Consider the following 24871-nt stretch of genomic DNA (forward strand, 5'->3'; position numbering starts at 1 on the left):
CTTCCCATTTGAGCTCCTTGTGCTCAACTCACCTCATTTTAACCATCCCTTCAGGCTTGGCTCCTTACCCCTCTGCTTCCCCAGCCTATGGAAAGGAGGAGGAAGACCACCAAAAGCACATCAGAGCCTCTTTGTCTGCAGCACTCCCTGGTTTTGAAGGAGAAATAAGAGGGGCAAAACCAGTTTTCAGAAATTCAGGATTCAGTAAAAATTGGGGTCATCAAGCAGCAGCTTTCTGAATGACTCCCTGAGCAGAATTCCAGCCCTGGTTCTAAAGCAGAGAAATAGCAAAGCTTCTGGTGCAAGAAATAGCTTCATGTGGGTAAAACCATATGCAGTTTTATCAGGCGGGATGGAGGTTTTATTCTTCCCTAGTCTCCCTTCACCCTTCAACAGAACCAGAAAAGGTAGTACACATTTCCCTCATGGGATGTGGCTGCTGAGTTGTGTAGCCTTCCCAGACATATAGGGGTTACAGCCACTATTGAGCAAAATACTTTTTTTTTTTTTTCTTTTCTGAAAAGTGGCTAAGCTATTTTTGTTCAAGTTTTCAAAAGAAGTCTTCAGCCTCAGGCTGAAATTCAGCATGAGAAGCTTCTGCCCAAATCATTAAAGAATGGTGGCTTTACAAACTACTGAAAACAGATGGAGTTGGGCATAAGAAATTACAGATGCCATCACTTAGGGCCTTCATACTCCAAGCATTTATATGTATATTGTAACACATATATGGATGTGAATACGCAGTGGTATTTTGCATAATATTTGCTTTTCTTACATTCTACATTGCTTTTTAAAAAAAAATGTGCAGGCTTTATGACTGCAGTAATGATCTTCAAGGAATGTACTTCTAAGCATAATGTACTTCCAAGTCCATATGTACTTCCTAGCTTGAGGCTGCTAGGTCAACCTTAGCTGCTCTAGTGAGCAATCAGATGGTAAGCAGCTCCTTACCTGAATGTCATTACTTCTTACCAAAAAAAAAAAAAATCTATAATGACCTTATCCTTACTTGCTGTTTTCGTTCAGTGTAACAGTTCAAACAGCATAATATAACACAGAGGGAGGGTTCTGAACACATACTAAGAAAGCTAATGGAGTGAATGTTAATTTCTTGAAAGATGTCATACAAACAAAGAACAAAAACCTTTCAACCCTTAACTGAAGAGGCGGTAATTATACACTCGTCTAGGGTGGAAAATCTATTATAAACACCATTTGTAGTACAAAACCTAGCTTTGAATCTTGCCTATTTTATAGCTGTGCAGAAGAAAAAGGTTGATATTCTAATAATCAAGAGATGTACAGAAAGAAATTGTTAATGAAAGCCAGTTTGGCAAAAATCAGGTGACAAGAAAAGACAGTTTACATTAGAAACTTAGTATCTTATTTGTTGGTCTATTCTCAAAATCAACTTAGATTAAAACAGGGGACAAATTTAGGGTTCCGTCAACAAAGGAACAGCTGTGCATTTCCATTTTGATTTGATTTATGTTGTTCCAAATTGCTTCCATATAAGAGAAGCACCTTCTGGTATTAGAGAGACTTTCATTATTGTAAATTAAAGTGGCTTCATGGAAATCTGTACTTAAATTTGTTCACAACTGACATAAACCAGAAGAAAACAAGCTGGACTCTCTCTGCATCTAAAGCAAGCCAGCAATGATTACAGATAGCTTGGGAAAACAACTACACATTTTAAGTGAAGAAAACTAATTTTGCCTGACTAAAAAGAGATATAAAAGTAATCTCTTGATCTCAGGAATGAAAATTATCGGTAAGCAAGGTCTGTCTCTAGGGCTTGTCCTCTGTAGAATCACCAGATGGAACCCACAACACTGGTGAATTGTGTGAGTTCTTCCTTCTTTGCCTCTTCACACCGTCTGGACATAGTTTCAAAGGAGTTTAACATTAGACCTACCCTCTAGACACAAATTTAACAGTAAATGAAGACTGACTTATTATTTTAGTTCAACCGTAACACTTGGGTGAAATTCAGGCCTCACTGCACTCAAGAGAATATTTCCTACAAACTTTAGATTAAAACCAGGATTTCATCTCAGCTGTCTTCTATGCTGTTGTGTAGGAGAACTGACTGTAAGTAGGCAAAGATGGTGCATTGTTCTTGCTAGTCTGCACCTGTGTCTAATTTTGTCTTGCAGCTAGAGCTATGCACCGAAGTAGATGACAGCTACTACAGAGATGAGTCTGGAAGCTGTCAACTCAGAGATGCCTTCTGAGCTCTCATCCCTTGGAATAAGTTCTTTTCGGTTTAATCAAAGGAAAAGTATTTTTGTTAAGAAACTTCACGTTCCGAATAAGAATGCTGTTAGGCTAGGGAACGAAAATATGAAATAGCTGTTTGTTACCAGTGTTGTAAATCATCTCTGAAAGCCTTCCCAAACACACCAGATGCAGACTGCTAAATCCTTCCACTTCATGACAAGACTGAACTACTTCTCGAATGATGCTTTCAATAGAGAGGAGTGAGTAAGTACCATGTATGTAAATCATGTATGCACGCACACAGCCCTCAGTTATGGTTAGCAAGGGAAGCAGATGCCATATTCAAGCAATAATGTAATATTGTATAGCTACGTAGAATAGGACAAAGTAGGTTCTATACACTCACATTATTAAATCATACTAAAATGTTCACTGGTGTAACAACTGATAATATAGCAAAAACAATGCAAAATTCAAGTTGTGCATCTAATTGCTTGCATACATGTGTATATGCATGTATACATTCAATAAAATGTCCATGCTCATAATTATGCACAGAGATAACAACATTTCCATTACAACTTTCCCAGCAATGGTTTGACAGTCGGTAAATATGCTTTACTTTTGCTGCAAATGGAAAGTTTGAGGCTGCACATAAGGCTGAATTTGAAGTTTTGGAAAAGCTGACTAATTTAGAATTTTAAGATAATACTTTAAAAAGCAAAACATTTTATAGATACATGACTCAGAAATGACTGAAATTTAAAGCATTTAGCTTGACAGGTATATATATACATATATACACACATAGAGGCAGAAAAAGGCTTTCTTTTACTGTGTGAAATTACTGTGAATCTGTACAAAATTTTGAAAACTGTCTTTATTTCTAGTATAGCATAAAATCTATTTGGTATTCAGGTTATGTATTTAATTGCTTGGATACTTGTTGCAATTACTACCATTTATTATTCTATAAATATGACAGAGAATCAATGTAATCTTCTAATTAAATATCCTAGAGTGCAAATATATTTTCATAAATTATTCTATTGTTATTGCACCTCATTGGCATTCTACTTGACTCTTGCTTAGCCTATCTCAGAAACACAGAATGGCTAAGGTTGGAAGGGACCTCTGGAGGTGCCCAGTGCTCAGCCGCCCGCCCAGCACAGAAGTGCTGCCTGGTGCTCAGAGGGAGCCTCCTGCCTGCCCCTTGGTGCCCACTGCCCCTGGCCTGGCGCTGGGCACCCCTGAACAGAGCCTGGCTGCGGCCTCTTTGCCCCCTCCCTGCGGGGATTCCCAGCCCTGGGGGAGATCCCCCTGAGCCTCCTCTTCTCCAGGCTGAGCAGTCCCAGCTCTCCTGGCCTCTGCTCACAGGAGACGTGCTCCAGGCCCTTCCTCATCAGGGTGGCCCTTCACAGGGCTCTCTACAGCATGTCCAGGTCTCTCCTATTTTGGGGGCCCAGAAGCAGATGCAGAACTCCAGATGCTATCTTTAGCCTCCTGCATTCATGATTTGACTTTTCAAGAAATTAGGGCAATATCCATAAAAAGGATGTTTCGATTTATTTTACTCTGCCTTAGATCCAGAAAGCAGGTTCACAGACCTATATTAGGTACTCAGAATAGAATTTACACCCAACTAGCATGGCAGCCAACGTGAAGCACTAAAGATCACTAAATCTCACAGCTTTGAAATGTTTAGAGCACCTAATGCTGAGCTGCAGAAATGCATATAGGCTCGTTATATGATCATATGCAGAAATGCATATGATCATATATGCAATATGCACATCGCATATATTCATAACTCAGAACATTTTTTGGGGGGCTTAGAAGTCTAAATTGTCTATGTTTAAATAGATGATTAACTCCCTCTTTAGCAGTTGTCCTTTGGGATAATTGTTCAATGCTTAAAAGAGGCACGAAATGGGAGATTTATTGGAGGAAACTTCTCCCAGCCCTGTGGATACTGAGATACTGAAAAAATGAAGTACAGGTAACAAAGATGGTGACTTGACTGGCTTTGACCTTCAGTTAAGCTCTTTATTTATCTTCTTACTAGTGCTAAGACCCAAGTCTAGTGGATTTTCTTTGAAACTAGTCCTAAACCATTATTGTTTTTTTTTGACATTTGGACCTAATGTAAGTTTCAGTCTTTAACAAAATACCTTTACATATATTCAAGAGCAGCAACTTTAGTTAAAACGTGAAAGTTTTGAACTGTATTGTCATACCATTACCTTTATAAGTCTTATATCTAAACACTGTGTGTAAAATATCACACCAGAGGAACTTCCGTGTTGGTTTAAATTCTTCATGAGTGACAAAAAAATCTTTTTTTTTTTTTTCCAATGTATCGAAGAGGTGGCCCTGTGACAGTAGGGCACATGAATTTAGCAAGCTGTGACAGAATCTGAGAAATTAGAAAATACCTTTTACATGTAAATTTATGGTAGGAGCTGCTCCCCATATGTTGTTTTCCAGGGTGTTTTAAACCTTTATTAAATGTTTTACAGACTTCAGACGCTTCATAAAAAATCATGTCTTTCTCATAGCTACCACTCCAACCATCCTTACTGAACGCAAACCTAAACCTGCCATCTGATACATCAATACCTCTTTTTTTTTTAATGCCTTGCTTCACATTGATAAATTCCTGCCTTTCCTACTTAAAAGCTTCAAACTTTGAACTGTTTCTTTGTGAAGCTGTGGGGCATGGTTAACTGCTTAAAGGCATGGTTAACTGCTTAAAGGCGACATAACAGATTAAGTTCTCTCCAGGAGCAGCCCCGTGCAGTGTTTGCTAGGGTGTATGTCTGCATTTCGGTGCAGCTGTGTAGCCCACCCAGCAGGGTTTGGGACTCTGCTTTGAGGGGAGCAGCCCTCCCTTTCCTAAGGGACGCGGAGAAGCGATTGCATTTCGCATTCAAGCAGCAGCCAGGAGAGCTGGGGCTGCTCAGCCTGGAGAAGAAAAGGCTCAGGGGGACCCCCCCCAAGACCTGGGAGGACTTGAAGGGAGGGGACAAGCCGCTCGCAGCCCCCCACCTCCCCTCTTGCCCCGCTGCAGGCTCGCCCCAACGCCCTCCCCGGCCGCCGCTGAGCCCGGCTGTAGTTTCCGGCGGGGCGCTGTGCTGCGGCGCTTCCCTCCCCTTCCCTTCCCCTTCTTCCCTTCCCCTCCTTCCCCTCTTTCCCTGCCCGGGCCCGGCTGCCTGCCCTCGGCCATGCAGCGGCAGCTGCTGTGCCTGGGCGGCGGGGCCGGGGCCCCCGCAGCGCGCAGGGTCCGCCTGCTCCTGCGGCAGCTGCTGGCGCCGCGGCCCGGCCGCCCGGAGCTGCGGGCGCTGCACGGCTCAGGTAACGCTGCCCCCGCAGCCCCCTGCCCCGGGTTTAGCCGGGGGTGTGTGTGTGTGTGTGTGCCCCCAGCCCTCGGGGGAGCCCCGAGGGTTGGGCTGGGGGCTTGTGGTGCTGGGTGCCGGGCTGAGGCTCTCCGTAGCTTCTCCTTTATTATCTCTCACCCCTGGAGAAGCAGGAGGAGCCCCTGCTATGAGTTGTGTACTGCAGAGGTTCAGTGCATCCCATGCCTGTGTCTTAGGGCTTTGGCATGCCACGAAGGCAAAGCTGCTGTCGTTGCTCCCAAGGCAGATGCATGTATGAGTTTCTGGAAGAGGATTCCCAAAAACGCTGGTCACAGCACTGGGGTTGACCTTGAGCTCGCTCCATGACGTGAAGGCTGCCCTGGGCTGCCCTGGGTATCCTCTGGTGCCCTCCGAGACAGGTGACGGCCCTGTGCGGAGCTGGGCTGGGGGTGGGAAGCGGGGCCGTATGCCATGGGTAGCTGGAGCTTTTTGGGATGAAAGCCAAAAGCATCAAAACTGCTAAACATAGAGGGATGATGAGCGGCCGTGTGTTGACAAAACAGAGTCACCGAGAGGCAGCTCTGGTGGCCGGGCACTCGCTAAAGCTCTTAGTTACACCCCTTACACACCATTTGCCTCCACTTTTGTTTCCTGAGTTTGTGTATTAGTTTCCTGAGTTCATTTCTTACACGTGTTTGCTTCTTGCACCCCATTACTGGGATGACTAACGTTGTGAACAAGGAGAAATTCAGTGAAATAAAGCAGTAGCAAATGCAGTATTACTATAGGTACTTCATACAGTACGGTAAAATTCAGTGTTTTGGGACATAACTGACTGTAACTTAGCAATATTCATGAATATGCTGGATATGTGTATGAATAGTAAAAGTATTCCCAGTTACAATTAATGAGTTTTGGTAGGAGGATTTAAATCTCGTGCCTCAAAGCTCTAGACAGTGCTGTAGTTAGAGACAGGGAAAGATGTGACATTAGAGCTATTTGCTGTCTCAGGTGCTGAGATTGAGGCCTTGATGTTAGGATTGCTATTCTTCATTTTCTTTTTGTGCTTTTTTTTCTCTCCCCATTTTATTTTAAAGATGCTCGCATGTCCTCTTGTAAGCCCTACTGGCCCTCTGAGACTACTGAGGATCTGAAAAGATGGTGTCAAGTGTTGTATGCAATATATATTTCTGCTATTTCTGTGGGGCTGCACTAATTGTGAGTCCTGCTGTAACAAGTGTCAAGGTTGCATGTCTCTTCCCTCCTGAAAAATAAAATATTTTTAAAGGGCTGGAAGCTGTTAACAGTCAGGTAAACAGCAAATTGTTGCGCACACAGTAATTTGGATCTGACATCCCTGCCAGGTCTGATTTGCTCTCTCTGAAGGTACTTTTTAAGTTTAAGGGAGAAACTGTTATCTGGTTTTGTCTTGTTGTATGTGAAGGAGTCGTGCTCAGCTTTTCGACTCTGTCTTGACAACGCAAATTTGGCTTGCTGGTGCCTGGGGAACTGCTGGAGCTATTTAGTGGTAAAGCTTGAGAGAAATCTCAGAGTGCAGCATTGAGGCACACAGTGACCAAAGGGTAACGGGAGTAGCTAGGAAGGGCTTGCACAACTTAGTTAATGAAGGAAACCTGATTTATAGGAGTAAATATCATAGAAGTCTGTCTCTCTAATATTCATTTTTTTAATGCAGGTTTCATGTTTCCTTCCAAAAGACTGGAGAAAAATCAAGATCTTATAGACTACAGTGTTGTTTGTGATTAATTATTATTTTAAACACATTTTTTAGCTGAGCAAAGTGCAGTTCTCTGGACCTCAGTTAACTGGCATTTAATTACTTGCATCTGTCTATCTGTATGTAATAGAAAACTTTTGAAAAAAATCTGATGAAGTAGGCAACATCAGAGATGTTTTAAGGCGTTGGAGGAAACAAAGGCTGAATTTGGTGAGAAATTAACAGATTAAAAAAAAACACCACCACACATAGCTGTTTTAAGCCTAAAAGGTGTTAGTAATAGGCACAGGAGATTTTGTCTGCTGGATGTAACCCAGACAATTGTGAATAATGTACCAGACTTCAAAGTCCTGTAATGTTAATCATCAGTATACAAATCTAAGTGATTGTGGTAAATATTTGTCATCTGAAAGAAGACTGTGAATGGGAGCTTTTTTATTATTATTTTTCTTTGTCCAGGTCTATCACTTTCCAAAACCAAATGATGTGGTTGACGATGGAAGTTCACGCACATTTCCCTTTTCTGACTTTACCTGGGTCATTATCTTGTTGGAGTTCAAAATGTTGACAGCTGGGAGTGTGGTTCTGGCAATACCTTGTTCATTCACAAAACTACAGCAAGGCCTTATGAATGGTTGCTGTGCCATCACAACTGAGAAGGCAGCGAATGGAAACAGGGGCTTTTAAAGCCAGTTGTCCGTGGACTCATGCCTGAGTTATTTAAAATTATTCTAACATTTAAGAGAGGAAAGGTTGGTGGCAAAAAAATGTGTCTTTTATTAGAGTCACTGATATAGCTGGAAGAAAGGAATGAGCTGTCAAGCAGATAACCTTCGGGTACACATGGTCTTTGGTAGGCTTTCACAGTTCTCATGAGTAAATGTCAGTAAATAGCTTCTGAGTTTTAATATTTGGCAGTTGTTCAAAATTCAAGTTTTCCTGTTTAGCAGCTGTTACAATCAAGGTACGTGTCAGTGTGTTTTGCAAGTCCTGCCTGTTTTAATCCAGAAGGCTGAAGCTGAACCGGCTTGGCAAACTCAGGGACTTCCCGAATAGTTGCGTAGGAGATGCCATGGTGAATTTTGAAGGCTCTGTTGTCTAATTTGTTACCTTTACAGTAAATAGGAACTTCTCAAAACAGCTCAAAGCAGCAGAACTAGGATTCTGGACTCGAGGAGTGCGGACTTTTGCTTATTTGGGAGATTTGGGAGGCAGAATCCCTTGGATAACAACCAGGTGCCTGGGAGAGGTGAGCCTTTTTTAAAGAAGCCTTAATGACAGCTCAGGAGCAAATGATCCTGCAGTGCAGGAGGATCTGGTCTTTCAGCAGCAAATGCTTGGCCAAGCAGGGAACCTCTCAATGAACTAAAGCACAATGAAGGATCATACAAAAATGCCACAAGGAATAGGGAGAGGCAACAGAAGAGGACTTTAAAGAAGTACCATTTAATATGCAGGGACAAAATCCTTCCTGTATGACAAGCTGTGGATCTTGAGTCCAGAAAGACCAAGATGAACTTGAGGACTGGATCAAGAGAAACCTGAAAAAGTTTAAGAAGTGTGAAGTCCTGCCACTGGTCTTAAGTAGCAGCTTTGCTGAAAAGGATGTGGGGTTGCAGCAGGTGTGTGGTTGAATATAAACTGATGCTTCACTCTTATAGAGAATAAAGCAAACTACAGGTAGGGCTTTGTTAGGAGGAGAATGGGCAATGCAAGGGAGAGTCCATAGCTTGAAGGCACGCCTGGAATGCTGTGTCCAGTTGTGGGTTCCCTAATTCTAGGCAAATTCTGAGAAGCTGATGAAATCTGCTGGAGGATTACCAAAGTTGTCAGGGGCTCAGAGCACCTGCTGGTGAGGAGAAGCTGAGCGGACTGGGTTTGTTAGTCTTACATGGAGAAGCCTAAGGGAGGAGAAAACTATTTGCAACTTCCAGTTATAATTACAAAGATGAAACCTAACTATTTAATAGGGATGGATAATATAGCAAGAGGCAGTGCTTGCAAATTGAGGCTTGGGAGGTTCAGGCTGGGCAAGAGGACAAACCTTTTTCACTAGGAGAGTGGTGCAGCAGGGCAGGAGGTTAGCTGGAAGGGTTGTGGACTCACCATCCGTGAAGGGTTCTGAGACTCCATCAGACAGAGCCAAAGTGGGTCTGACCCAGTCTGGTTGTAAGCTGATGTTGAGCAGGAAGCTGGAGAAGCTGACCTTCAGAGTCCCTGCCAACCAGCATTTATAAGATTTTTTTGGTAACTGATGAAATGGGCAGTTTAGCATTTCTTTGACATGGCAAGTATACTGCTAGGACATACTCTGAAATGTGCGTATCAAGCCTTCGTGAGATCCTCATTGCTTTAAACATATTTAAAACTTTCATTTCACATCTTAAAACTTGTGCAACTGAGCACTGTCAGTGTCCCTGCCTTTAGGTTGTGCTGGTGGCCCAAATGAGAAATAGCTCTAGGCTAAGAAATGATTGTAAGCTACTGTCAGGGCTAGATGTCAGAAAAGTTTCCACATTCATGTTGTTGATCCTCAAAAAATACAGAGAAATGGAGGAAAGGATCGCTTCCTAGAGTAAGCACAAAGATTTTGTTTTAGTGACACTTTGGACTTACTTCAGTAAAGAGGACCACTAGGCTAACGTAGGTAATTGAAAAATCAAAAAGTTAGAAAATTAGGAAGTCTAACAAAAATGTTGGGTAAAAATAGAGTAATGTTCAAATGTTATGTTTGAAGTCATTATTTTGTGTTCTTAGAAATAAAGGAGAAACCAATTATTTTGTTCAGAAAAAAAAAAAAAAGAGATTTTTTTTTGCTTAAGTTGGAGATGGGCTTTGCTGTGTAGACTCCCAGCTATTTCAGTGCTGTCAGCCTGCGGTGTCACAGCGGCAGCAGGTAAGCTCTACCTCATCTGTATGTGACAAGAGTGTGGGAGCAAACCTGGTGAGTGCAGGGAGTGTGTTTCTGTCTGTGACACCGATGTGTTTCAGAGGCTGCCAGTACCCACACAAGATGCAGGATTAGTTTTGATGTTACCCAGTGACTGGGTACGACGTTTGCAGCCATGAAGATGCCCAGCAAGAGCCAGCGTGAAATGAGAGAAATCAGTTGAGTAGACATGGCTGCTTTTCTTCCTGAAGAAAGTATTCAGAAAGGTTGAGTACAAATATGATTTGAAAGTGTTTCTGTTTCTTAAAAAAAAGTTGACTTCTCAAAGATGAGGGCAGACAACCTTTTCTGTGCTCTTATGCACATGTGCTGGATAAGTACCAGCTGAAAGCTATGTTTTTTCTTCTTTTTCTTCATATTATAGTGAAATGAAGACCTGAAAATACACAGTTGTATGTAATTTAGAGATTGAATTTCTCTCTAGTAAGTGTGATCTAGTCCTGTAGAAATTCATGTTAGCGAGCCTTAGCACCTTTCCGGTTTTAATATGCTTTTGCAGGCTCCACGCAGGTGGATGGTCACATGAAAGCATCCGTGGGGGGTGAGAAGAGAGGTCCATCGAGTCCTCCTGTTGTGTATCAGAGCTGTTGGTGGGAGATGCTGGAGAAGGAGCTCAGGGTGTCTGTGCAGCAATGCTCTGCCAAAGGGCTTGGCCAGCCTCCATCTGCTGCCTCTGTGCCATGGGGGCTTGGAGCAAGGGCTGGTGCCTTTCCCTTTCGGTGGACCGAGGGGAAGAAATAGGCCTGAATTCACCTGAAGAACACTTCTTTTTTAAAGGGGAAAAAGCAAACGTGTGTATTCATATTGTTACCTACCTGAAATGCAGCTGTGAAGAAGAGAGAACAGCAAATTCAGTGTGTTGCGGTTTCTGGCTAGCTGCATATACACGTTAGTCCCCATTTCATGAGGGATGCAATGCAGACCTCTCCTATCACGTAGTAGAAAGAGGTCACTGCATGTATTGAGGCTGTTTTTCTCTCTCCTTGATTCAAAGAGTCTCCTCAAGGTCCCGTTACTGGGTCATTGTATTTATGTGCCCCCAGTTGCTGACCCATATTGCTCTTAAACTACCTGCTGTGTCTTTATGTTGACAACCTGCTGAATGGGATGTCGCCCTTACCTTTAGATTCTGGCTTATTTTTGCTTTGTTTTAGCAGGCGTGGCTCTTTGTACATCAGGCACTGCTTGTATTCCACTGTCTTCCCCAAAGACCGTGGTGACCAAGATTACTATTTTCTGCGTGGGAGATGAGAAACCAGGGCACATCGTCACCTCCTCACCTCTACAGCTTTTGTCCACAACAGTGCAGCAGGAGCTTTTGAGCTGGGCTGGAGTATTTATAGGGTGTGCCATAATTTGCAGCAGAGACGAATCGCTTGGGATACACGTTCCCAAATTGTGAATTTTGCTGATTTTAACACCACAGCTCTAGCAGGCAGGCTGTTGTCTGTTCCTTGCCAGCTGATGAAACATTGGGAAGAGCCTATCTGGGGTGATATCTCTGCTCAAAGAGTTCAGAAACGCAGTGGAAATGGAATAACCAAACGTGAGACTTCAGAATAAGTACAGAAGAAACAAATGAGACAAGAAAATCTAGCCCAGGTGGAAGCGTGTGATAAGATTAGTGGGCTAATCCCCCCTGTGCTCATTTAGCTAAGAAGAGAGACTCTGCTGTCTTGGTTCGTTATTGCTTCAAGTTCTCTTAAACACTGTTAGTATTTTTGCTTTGTGGACAGATGCAAGTTTGAGGCAACGTTTGTCTCCAGCCAGCATCAAAGCTGTCAGAAGCCAAATACACTTAGTGTTAGGGATTTGGTGTGCTTACCTCTCTCCACCTCTTTCCTGTAGTTCCCTCCCACCCCAATTTTCACTAAAATACCTAGGGTCCACTGATGGCTGGAATACTTGCTGAATTTCTGGAAACGTGAAGATGTGTTGGCCAGGGATTAGCATTTTATAGCCTGACATAAATACCACCAGAAGAGATGAATTCTTCATTTTTCACCTCGACCTAATTAATTTTTATTATTTTTTTTTAAGTAGAGGAAAGCAGCTAAGGCTTTTCAGGGCTGTGCCAATAAAATAGGTGATTAAAACTCTCTTGTGTAGACGATATCATCGTTGCAGTGTATTAGAGCAGTCTGACACCTTGTTGTTTTGGCATCTGGCATCTTGTCCCGCCTGTGTTTTGGAAGGCTGCGTATGCATGAAAGAGTATTTACAGTTGGAGCTGAGGTGATTCAAGCTAGAAGCTCATTAGTCATACACTCTTGTCTCCTTGCATGTTGGCTGGGGAATGGTGAGAAAATAAACTGGCACTAATTTCCTGAGGATATCTCAGGCAACCTGCTCTTTTTAGAATGTTAAAATTCTTCCGAGCTGAGCTAATGAGAGAGGTGTCAATTTTTTGCAGGAAGCAGTGGGCCTCTAGGATGCTTTCCTCAACTCGGAGGCATTTTGGTAAACCCTTCAGCTGTTTCCCAGTGCGAAGGAATGGATGGAGCTGCAGCAGAAGAAAGGGAATGGGAGGCGATGCCTGTGCTGTAAAATAGTATTTCTTGGTTTAAAACTTAAGAGAAGTGGACGAAACCCTGGGAGTGTCAAAGCCTACAGTGTCTCTTAATACCTGTGGTGGATGTGTTTTTTCTCTGGCAGCTCTCTGGGTTAAATTTAATTTAATTTAAAATATGTAAGAGTTCACAGAACCTGCTCCAGGCAGGGAGAGGGGGGGACTGCTTGGTGCCACGTGGCCTTAGGACCAGGGGTGGACCCTTGGCTGCCATTTACATGGCAGCATTGCTGTTGTGTCCCACTTTCTGGAAAGCCATTTGAGCACTGGATCATTGCATAAAATGTGGGAACAACCACCAACTGGCCATCTGCTGTCAATATTTTATAGAAAAAAAAAATGGTGGGCTAAGTATTTGGGCTTGGGGGGGCTACATAAAAACCCAATTGCAGGCATATATGTCTGGCTGCGAATCCCAGTCTCAGGGGCATGGTTGAGCACTTAAATTTGGGAGTAGGTCACCTGCATTGCTTTCTTCATGGCTTCCTGTTTGTTGCTGTAGGTGATGCCTCGCTGGCTGTATGAACCTAGTCCTACATGTGTAGTGTTTCCTATGGGTGGTGTGGATAGCATCAGAGCATGAATTCTCAGTCCTGTGAGATCTGTGGTTACACCTGGGTATACCAGTAAAGAACTGCATTGGAGTGCACAAGTATAGTCACTGGTGATGGAAAGGAGAGCCACCGTATGCATGGCAGCAGTTTTGGTTGCCTCTGTTGGTTTGGACAAGCTTCCTCTTCAGCATCACCCTCTCTGTTTCCAGCATTAGCCTTCTGAACTCATCGACTCCTTAGGTAGTGCTGGACCCAGGCAACTGGAAGCTGCCTCCTCTTGGATGCTGCCGGACAAAATAACAAAAGGATTTGTGGAGTTGGATCTTGTTCATGGGCTACGTCTTTCCTATGTCCCGTTTCTCAGAAAAACACAAGCATAAACAGTTCTAAAACTTGGCCTCAGTTCATGGAAAGGTGGTGTAATCAGAGTGCTGTGGCAAAACTGCACCCAGAGCACAGTTACTGTAATCCCCTCCATCCTCACTACAGTGCCTGTTAGGCAGTGAAGGTGGCGTTATCTCCAATAACAGGAATGGCAAAAACATCATTTTTTCTGGAGTCATCTTAGCTTTGTGGTCTTAATGCTTCAGAACTTGTTTGCATGGCCCAGATGGTCTTGAAAAAAAAAAAAAAATGAAAACTTTGAGTTTGTTACCACTCTGCAGCTCATTTTCTTGGCCTCGTGGGTTTTGGCTGTAGTGATGTTTTTCTGTGTGACCACTGCCTTCTTGGTGCTCGCCCATTTCCTGGCTGCAAACTAGATTTCAGTTCTGATTTCCATGAGAAAGTACACAGGGCATGCCTTGCGATTGAATTGGAGCCTGCCAGTGCAGAAAGACAGATAAGACAGGCAGGTCCTAGTAAGTGGCCAGTAAACAAAATGGCAGGTACTTTAGTGCTAGTGAAATCCAGAGCAAGACATGCTCAAGACCTCTCAGACCCTGAAAAGGTGCCAAATTCTACAGCTGCGTAGTCAGGGAGTGCAGGAAGGGCCCATTGGTATGAATATATTGTTTTGTACCTCCAAGAGACACCGTTTCAGGCTGCCTGAATACCCAAGAAAATTATCATCCCTGTTATAAGTTGCCCCCTTAATTAATTTTCAGAGAGCATTGCATTAATAATAGAAAGGAATTTATTGAGTAAGCAACAGCAAGCAAAACAGCGCTGGGCGGCCGGGGAGTCTCGGCTCCACCAACGGCGCGCACCTCACCCCCCCAGGGTCCCTTTTTATATCTTGGTAATTCCGGGATTACGCAGCACATCCTGGTATATTCTGCGACTGCGCGCACTGTTGCTAGGGGGTCGTCTCTGTCCCTCTGGTGGTCGTGAAGATGAAGGCCGTAGTCTTCCTCCGCGTTGTGGTTCAACTTCTTTTTTTTATTTGGTCATGTTGGCCCAGCGTGAGACAGGAATGCAGGATGTTGATACACTAGTTTAGCAACTTATCAGGAGATGGTTACATGAACTTTGCAGCAGTGTCTTTGAACAAAAGAGGCTACTGAGATGCAGAAGGAGAGAAGGGGAGGGGGTTCTCGATTTTGTTACATTAAGCAAAAGAATTTTCATAATGTCTAGCAAAGCATTATACAGCTCCTTACTTCAGCAGGGAGTTTTCACAACTCCCGTTCCTCAAACAGAACTCCTTGTTTTTATAATACAAAAGACAATGAACAAACATTTATTGTGTATTACAATCCCTCCTTTTTCTTTTAGTTACTCATTTTGTTCATTGAATCTCTGCAATGCCTGGCTACTAAGAACTAATGTTTCCTTGATTCCTTTGTTGGTACTTATTGGCTCGTATTTGGCATGTATGAGCATTAGATGTGCCGCTTCTAAACATCCCTTTACAATCGCAATCAATTTATTAAAAATACATGGTCCAAAAGTTAGTGCTATTATTAATAACAACAAAGGTCCTGCTATTGTTGATAATAAAGTAGTAAGCCAAGGTGAATAATTAAACCAAGATTCGTACCAGCTCTGTCGGGCTTCATTCTCCCGTTTCCTTTTTTCCAACCCTTCCCTGGGTCTTGCCATTGTATCTCTTACCACTCCAGTGTGATCAGCATACACACAGCATTCCTCTTTCAGGGCTGCAAACAGCCCGTCCTGTTGAAAAATACCAAATCTAATCCCCTACGATTTTGTAACACTACCTCTGAAAGTGACCTGATAGATTTTCCAGGGCCGAGATGGATTGTTCAATTTGGGTCAGGTCCTCGTCCACAGCAACGCGTAAGGAAGTAAATTCTTGATTTTGTTTAACCAATGAGGCTACCCTGGTCCCCACTCCAGCTCCTCCCAGGATTATTAGGGTGGCCAAAGTTAGAGCCGTGAATGGTTCCCGTCTTTCCAGATGATAACTTGCCACTGTGTGCTGGGTATACATACAATCCTCAGGGTGGTATAGAATCCTTGGTATAATTATCACCTGTATACAAAAATCACGAGACGCATTAAAGAGTTTTAGTGATAGACAAGGAGTTACGCCCACTCACGAACAAACCCACCTAGCGTTGTTGGCTGGGATTAGCCACTCGGTTGATTGTTTTCCATTCTCCATGGTATTACATAGGTGACACTTCCCACTAGGAACCGTGCCCACACACCTACCACCTCCAGTGACTTGTGTTAGTGTTACCCTTATGTCTTTTCCCCAACTGCAATGTAGAGGGCTGTTCTTGTTTGTGCGGGTGGGCTCCCCAGGATCCCCAATAGCATCATAATATGAAGGCCTTATACTAAAGCATAATCAACAGTGTTTTGTTACATTTGGGTTTGTTTTGCTTAATAATTGGTAGCTAGCATTCATGACCCCCCCATATGTTATTCTCAGCTATGTTATCATTCTTGGCTTTACCTGAGCTCATAGGGCTGCTGAGTGTTTTCCACAGGCTGGATTCCCTGGACACTTTCTGACAATACCTCATTTGGTCCTACTGCCTGAGCCTATCAGCATCCTTCTTTTTATTAGTATGAGTCCTCCCCTATCTGTTCCGTGTTCGTAAAATCTGACATTTTTCCTAGTACCCAGCTAGTATCGTCCAAGTTTGTTATATTTATATATAGAACCTTGCAAATTTCTTCATTTCCGTGGAAGGTTCCTGTATACCCTATACCATGCCCTTGCCACCTGTAACGGGGATCCACTTGTCAGTTACAACCTTGCGGCCCATATCCCACTTGTAAGAATTTATTCCGACCAGCCCCGAGTGTCCAGTCCGTAGCAATGGTTTCACACCCCCAGTATGCATAACAATATGCGTTTGGATAATTACAGTACACCTTTCCTGGGTTAGAACTTGGGCAGAAATAAAATCCTGATCGGTTAAAGCATGGCTGCACTGACGCCAGGTCACATAATGTGATGCGGAAACTGGGAGCACCCGCTGTCGTTGTTTGCTGGATGATGAATTGATCCTCCCATCTGATTAAGCTCCATTTAAAAGGCTGGTGGGGATGCGCAGACCCATAGCTGACCAAAACGATGATACTGACTCCCATGTATTGTAGGAGGTGGTCGGAGCCCATCTAAATTGTCGGCCCCTCCGTCCCCCACCGTTTTCACTTCTCTGCCTCGCTTGTCAGTTCGGTTGCAGCGAACTACAAGGTATTGGTTCTTCTTGGCAGCAGCAGTGTTCTTCAGGGGAACCTACTAGGGAGCCTTTGAAACAGGGCCTCCTCCCCTTCCCACGATACACAGATAATACACAATACTTATCGAGTCCGTCTTAGTGTCAGCTTCAAGTCGTCAGGGCCTGGAGCTGCCTCCCATTTACCTTCCCGGACTGGTCCTTTCACACGGCTGGCATGCGTCCATCCTTTCTGCGCAGTTCGAATAGCCGTTTCTGTGGTAAGCAAAACAACATAGGGGCCTTCCCCATAGTGGTGTTAAAAAAGTCTCTTTCCAAGTCTTAATTAGAATTGAGGGTGATAAAGTGGCAATTCCGAGTCATAGGGCATACCATATAGCATTTCAAAAGGAGAAATTCCTACATCAGTTCTGGGCTGCATCCATATGTTTAACAATGCAAGGGGTAAGCATTTTACCCAAAAAGCCTTAGTTTCCGTCACAAGTTTTGTTAGTCGTTTCTTAATTTCACCATTCATTCGCTCTACCTTTCCAGAAGAGGAGGGGTGCCAGGGGCTGTGAAAATCCCACTCAGTCTCTAAGTCCTGCTTTAATCCTTGCAGTAAAACTTTACACCCATTCAGTCACGTGGTCAATTAGGACAAACAAGTAACTCAGTAAAGTCTACCTGTATACTTTGGAAAGGTCAAAGCCCTGGCTCCCGTCCCCCTCTAGATAGGTTACAGAAGACCTTTTTATTTACCCTTTGACATATAGTAGTACATCCTCTGCATGTGTGCTTCCCTAAAGTATATATTCCTACACAGACATGCTTTCTTAGAACAACATCACACATTGCTTGCACCTCCCAATGATTCTTCTGATGTAAAACAGTTAATATTTGCCTCATTATCACTTTATTCAGCATTTCTCTCCCATCAGGGAGTATCGATTTTCCTTAAAATGATCCAGATATTTATAACATTAATACCTCCTTGGGAGGTTGTAATTACTCCAAAATCTTTTTAGAATTTACCCAAATAGATAGGTGGCCCTGTAAACCCCTGAGGTAAAATTGTCCACCTATATTGTTGCTTCCGCCCCCATTTCAGGGTCTTTCCAGTCAGAGGTGAATATACATGTATGTTTGCTCTCAGGGCCAGAGAGCACTCCATTAATAACACTGTTATTCCAGTCTAACAATCTACTATTTGAATGCCCAGTTTAATCATCAAATCCCTTCCCAACAAGTTAGTCTCTGCCTTGGATACATACAATAATTGCCCCGTGATCATTTTGTCCCCTAGTCTCAGCTTGGTATCCCCCAAAAGTGGCACTATTATCCCAGTCCCTTCTACCCCCATCACATTTAGGGTTTCATTAGTTAATTTAATCCCTGATACTTTACAAGTCAGTAATGACTTAGCTGCCCCAGTGTATTGGGTTTGATGGCAAGGTTCGGGGGGGTGTGAGGGGTGTGGGGGTGCGAAACTGCAGTGGCAGCCCCCGTGAAAAAAACAAAACAAAGCAAAACAAAACAAAAACAGAAACCTCCCCGTGGTAGATAAGGGACAATTTCATCTGGCCCTAAAGGGGCCCACTGCTGCCCAGAGCCAAGCCATAGCAACACAGTCCGTGCCTCTGTGAGAGCACGTCCACGAAAACAAACAAACAAACAAAGAAACAAACAAAAACCTGCTGCTCAACAGCAGTTGGGAGAGCGAGAAACCCCCCCGCAGACACCAAAGTCAGTGCAGAAGGAGGGGGGGGGGGAGGCGCTCCAGGCGCTGGAGCCGAAGCCCCCCTGCGGCCGCTGGAGAGGCCTCTGGTGGAGCAGGCTGTTCCCCCCTCCCCGATGCTTGGGAAACTGACCAAACACCACAGCAAATATGCAAATATACCAAAACTTCTAGACTGTTACTTAGATAATGCCTACATCACCTTTCCCTGCTCATTCAACTTCGAATACCTTTACCACTTTCAACAAACCTTTTAACACTTCCTTTATCTTTCTCTAGCCTTTACTTTTCTAATGCCGACATCAAAGGCTCAGTCAGGGGCCAACTTAATTCCATACCTTTTTCCCTCCAAGATGCTGAAACAACATCAATATACAACATTTCATCCTGTTTTCCTTCTTTCCACAAAAACAACATTGACTGTAATATGGTGTTATAATTAGTAGTTCCATTTAGGGGCCACTCCGCTCCATCCTCTAGTTTATAAAGTGGCCACCACTGATTACAATATTTGGTAAGAGTTCTTTTACTTTCTGTACCCTCTCACCCCACTATATCCCTCCAATGTGTTAGTATACATCCTAGGAGGCTTTTCCTCGGGATTTCTTTGCTTTGAACTTTTCCTATTGTAATCTACAGTGGTTAATATTCCACCGTTTTCCTAGAAGCTCTTTACTAGTCAATCCCAATCCCTTCAAAATCCACAATATACAGATACACAAGTAAAAACAGACCACTGTAAATTAACTGCCTGTAGACAATTACACTGGGGACATTTAAACCTGATGAGCCGATAATATGCCTGGGCAAATTTTGTTCCCTTAGACATACACCTCAATGGCAGTTCTTATATTTACATATTAACATATTAACATATGTATAAAAGAACACTTTAACAAAAATGCCCGGGCTTTTATATATACAATATACAATGTACAGTTATTATTCCAGTTAGAATTATTCCTCAGCAGCTGCAAACATTATGCCAGTTGCCATTAAAGATCACTTACCCTCCTCCTGTCTCTTTCTTAAAATCTGACGTCCCCGGAGTTAATGGGGACTGCCACATATTCCTAGTCACTGGTCCCTGAGTGCTAGAATCAGAGTTGCTATCAGAGTCTCCCCGGGGTTGCAGATTAGGAAGCCCGGGAGTCGGAGGGGCTGCAGGTGGGGGTGGTGGAATATAGGGAGGCAGTGGGGCTGGAATCTCTAATTCTCGGTTTATCTTGTGCCTCCCATCCCCTCCTTTTTCTTTTAGAGGATATAAATTGGCTCGAGTTTCCGAGCTGATCCACAAATGTGCATATTCACTTTCTTCCAAACTAAAAGGTTCTTTTGAGTTTACATAAATATTTAGGGCCTGGCAAACCCAATCTTCAAAGGACCCAAATACAGGCCAGTAAAGGTAGTCTCCTCAAATCTGTTTACCACCCCAAACTTCAACACAATAATGTATCATTTTTACTTTATTCCTTCCCCGCCTAAAAGGGGAATCCTGCCAATTTTTAATCATTAATCCCGGGGTAACCTAACATCACACGTTACCCCACCCATGGGACCTACTCTTCTTCTGTCTTACTCATCTTCTGTCCCATCTTCCGGAGCGCCTTCACACACACACGCATGAATCGCTTCCCCCTTTTCGTGGCCCAGTCCCTCGCGGGATGTGGGAACCGCACTACCGAGGGGTCCACACTCGCTTCGTCTGCAATTGGACGTCTCACAGCGACACGCTCCAGGATACCCAACCCCAACCGAACGGATCACCGGCCTATACTTACTCACTCCTGAGTCTTCGTTCGGTCTTCGTGCACAAAGATTACTAGGGGTTGCCGGCTTTATTTGCTTGCTGCCGAATTTAGGGTTCGTCGGTGAAGGATTTGAATGAAAGCAGTCCTAGCGAAGGCCGCTGAAATCAGCGGGGCGCCCCCTCCGAAGGTCTTTCAATCAGATTGCCTTCATCCGAGTCACGGCACCAAATTTGTTATAAGTTGCCCCCTTAATTAATTTTCAGAGAGCATTGCATTAATAATAGAAAGGAATTTATTGAGTAAGCAACAGCAAGCAAAACAGCGCTGGGCGGCCGGGGAGTCTCGGCTCCACCAACGGCGCGCACCTCACCCCCCCAGGGTCCCTTTTTATATCTTGGTAATTCCGGGATTACGCAGCACATCCTGGTATATTCTGCGACTGCGCGCACTGTTGCTAGGGGGTCGTCTCTGTCCCTCTGGTGGTCGTGAAGATGAAGGCCGTAGTCTTCCTCCGCGTTGTGGTTCAACTTCTTTTTTTTATTTGGTCATGTTGGCCCAGCGTGAGACAGGAATGCAGGATGTTGATACACTAGTTTAGCAACTTATCAGGAGATGGTTACATGAACTTTGCAGCAGTGTCTTTGAACAAAAGAGGCTACTGAGATGCAGAAGGAGAGAAGGGGAGGGGGTTCTCGATTTTGTTACATTAAGCAAAAGAATTTTCATAATGTCTAGCAAAGCATTATACAGCTCCTTACTTCAGCAGGGAGTTTTCACAACTCCCGTTCCTCAAACAGAACTCCTTGTTTTTATAATACAAAAGACAATGAACAAACATTTATTGTGTATTACAATCCCTAGAAGTTTTTCTCAGTGCTATTTCTGCAGCCAGACAAGGATTTCATTTAAAGAAGTCAGCAATGGCATCTGGAAGAGGGTTCTTTGGCCAGTTTGACTTCCATAGCTCCCAACAAATTAAGTTATGGTTATAACAATTAAAGGGAAAAGCTGAGGAACATTAATTGAATGTAAATTCTACCTGTACCTGATCTATCAAGAGACAGCAGAGCCTAATTAGTTCTCAAACTAATAGTTCTCAAACACTTTGAAGGCTGCTCTGTGAATACATAATCAGCGTTACAATAGCAGGTTTATGTTGTAAACTTAATATAAACATATTTTACCCTTTGCAAGTTTCTAGGAACTAAAAGGCTTTTTTCTCTCTCTGTTTTATTTTTTAGGTGATGCTGTCACTATTGGAGATGTGTCCTTTAAACTCAAAACACCGAAGAACCCAGAACTTGTTCCACAGAACTACAGTAAGAATCTGTTTTCCATGTGAATTGGTATCGAGGCTTTGTTCTAACAACTTTTACATCTTCTAAGCACCCCACTGACTTTACTGAAATTATCTAAGAAATGTGTTTTGAAAAAGCATGCACAATGGGGAAGGCTATCTTTACTGAGTACATATAACCTATATAACCTGCTATAACCCTTATTTTGAATCCCTTAATTTTTACTGTAAGTTGTCACGTTAGTCAGTGGGATGGTAGAAGGACTCATGTATGCTTACATATTTTCTCATCCACCAATTTCTTCTAAAAATACTACAGTAATCTCAAACTGATCATAAAACTGTGGCAGTTTAAGATTATTGAGATTAAGATTATTATTCAGTTGCAACATGATTATATTTCTTAGGAGTTTTCTGCTATATGAGAGATGTATGAGATTTTTCTACTGTGATATTTAGTATTTCCAGATTTTCATGTTATTGTTGTAAGCAAATGATCTTCAAAATCCATCAAGTTAATGAGAAGTCAGTTAAAAGTACAATCACACAGTAAAAAAGTACAATCAAATACTTAACCAAAGTCATTGCTCACTATGCAAATGAGCAATGTGCCTATGTATACTTACAATTGATTCACATTATGTTTTGGTACCTTATTAAAAAATACCAACTGTTCATAGCCACCTGTATTTCCTCCTCTTTGTTTGTTGAGACTACACACATCTGAGCTTTTCCTTTTTGTACTGTGGATCAGTGAATGAGTCAGGCTTTGGTTGTGGCATCTCCTAGCGCAGTACGGGCCAACTCTTTCCTGTGGATCCAAAATGGTCACTTAATATTTCACATATGGATGTCTAAAACAAAATAAAACAACAAACAAACAAAAGCAACTGATTATTTCACCCAGATCAATTTTCAAATCAAACCCAAGCACACGTGCTATTCTAAAGGGGTACGTAGGTCGTACACTATGTTTAGAGATGGCCACACGCTGAGAAATCCCAGGCCCTGTTCTTACTGGGCCTGCAAGTTCCTACAGCTTGAGTGTAGTCGTTCACTTCAAGTGAATTTGCTTTCCAACATGTCTAGATTAATTCCGTGACGTTTGAGGAGGACACCAAGAAAACTGCAGGGTGATTTGGGGTGTGTGTGTGTGTGTGTCTGTTTTGTATTTTGGATGGGAAGGTGGGTAGTTCTTCTTGTGTTTTGGGGCGGTACAGGTGTACAGTGAGCACTCCTGGCACAGGGTCGGAAAAGGCAGGAGCTGCTGCGTGGAGGTTTATATTGTTGCATTCTTAGGCAATAGTGCCAAAGTTCATCAGACATTCCTTGTTTTGTAATAACTGTGGGTTAGTAGACTTGTGTTATTATCGCCATGTTTCAACTAATTCCTTAACTGTCCTCTTTGAGAAATGCAGTCCTTCGTCCTGAAGCGAATCTTTCTGCAACTTCCTTGCATTTAGGATAAACTTCAGGTGCATAAATAATAAATGTGTATTGACCTGTTTGTCTTTTGAGAAGTGTAGCAGGAACAGCAAAAAGGAGATTTAATTTGTGTTCAGTCAGTGATTAGTTTGAGGCCTGCCAGACAGTTCTGCACTGGGGCTGGGGACTTCTTCCCTCTAATTCCCAGAGGCACGAGGCCATGACACCTTCCTGCCAGGTGATGTAAGGTACCAAAGATGTCCTATGGCGTGTGTCACTCCTTGTTTTTACAGGGTAGCCCACGGAGAAAGAGTTGCTGTTTTAGACTGTACTAATACTTCCCATACCTTGTGAGCTCCCTAGGAACGTGGCCAAACAGTTGAGAAATGCTGCTCTGTGTTACTACTTTTTATAGCCTCTCAAACTATAAACTATAGGGTTTTTTTTTTTCATCACTGTTTCCTATGCTTATTTTATCATCCTGATCACAAACGAAGTACATTGGATCAGAGTACTCATTGACCTGGACAACCATTTTTCTTATTTACATTTCTTTTGTGTTATTTTGCTTTCTGATTTTCTGTGCTGTACCAAATGTGTTAATTTTAACAATGCCTCTCTGCCTTCCACTTTTCCATACCTTGGCAGTCCTTATTACATGCTTTGGTAAATCTGTGCTTTCCTGCAACATAAATGTTAGCTCTGTGTGGCAACAACAGCATCTCTTTCAGTTCTTTGGACTGGAAAAGTAAGAGTGTGAAAACATGGTAGAATCAAATCAGAAGATTTTTTTAGTTAGTGATTATAAGAAGGAAAAAGTGGTTGAAAACTAGTTTCAGTTTCGTGAAACTGTACAAATTTATGGGATTTTAGCTAAAATCTGTTTCTACAACTAAAAGTGAAATTTATTAGCAAATATTGCATGTATTATTAGTTGCTTCTCTTATAAGGTAATCATAATTGCAAGAAGCCTGTCATGCTTGAAATATTGTTGTTCATCCGTATTCACGTACTTAATAGTATGATTATTTGAGGTATATGGTTTTGCTTATAAATCTAAGTATTAAAGTAGCTAAATGAAATCAAGTAAAATCAATTTCTAATACTTCAGTACTTTTTTTTTATTTGTTCAGTTTCTATTTAGGAAATTTTTATACTTCAATTGTTAAGTTTTATATTTATTTAGTATGGAGAACAAAGTTTACTCCCTTAGTGAAATTCAGTTGATTATATTGATGCCATGTAAATTTTATCTTCCTTTTGAGGCATTTAGAGAGTATAAGCATTACTTTCAGAGCATGTTTTTTAAGTGAGTTTTTGGTTTACTGTGTGAAAGATTGTGCTGTAGATACAGGATGTCTTGGTGTAAAACAAATAAACTTGCATATTTGTGTTCATCTGTGAACTAATATGTCCTATCTTTTAAAATGCTTTAATAGTAGCTAATACTGAATTTAAAATGATCAAGATACTTACCTCAATTCCTTTAAACTAATACTAGGAATAGTTTGACCACCCAGGTAAGTGGGAAATTCCCCTGAAGATATCTGGAGTCACTTAGCCCTTGTAATGTTTGCAATGGAGAAAGAACTAAGAGGAGGGAACTGAGGCAGTTAGAGTTCATTTACTGGTACTGCAAATAACTCCTATCTAGCTCATCATATGTGTAGGGTAAGCTTCTGCTCTTGC

General features: G+C 42.6%; 1 protein-coding gene across 1 annotated transcript in view; it reads left to right on the plus strand.

Annotated features, from left to right (window-relative positions):
- The first annotated feature begins 5408 nt into the window (after nt 1-5408).
- Nucleotides 5409-24871, plus strand: part of VWA8 (von Willebrand factor A domain containing 8) — a 194234-nt gene continuing 174771 nt past the window's right edge. Inside the window, exons 1-2 of the mRNA XM_084284039.1 lie at nt 5409-5580; nt 21702-21779. Of these exons, the coding sequence (XP_084140165.1) occupies nt 5451-5580; nt 21702-21779 (208 nt within the window). The 5' untranslated portion in view covers nt 5409-5450. The remainder of the gene's footprint in view (nt 5581-21701; nt 21780-24871) is intronic.

Source organism: Netta rufina (assembly GCF_964035555.1).
Source record: "Netta rufina genome assembly, chromosome: 1".
Lineage (NCBI taxonomy): Eukaryota > Metazoa > Chordata > Aves > Anseriformes > Anatidae > Netta > Netta rufina.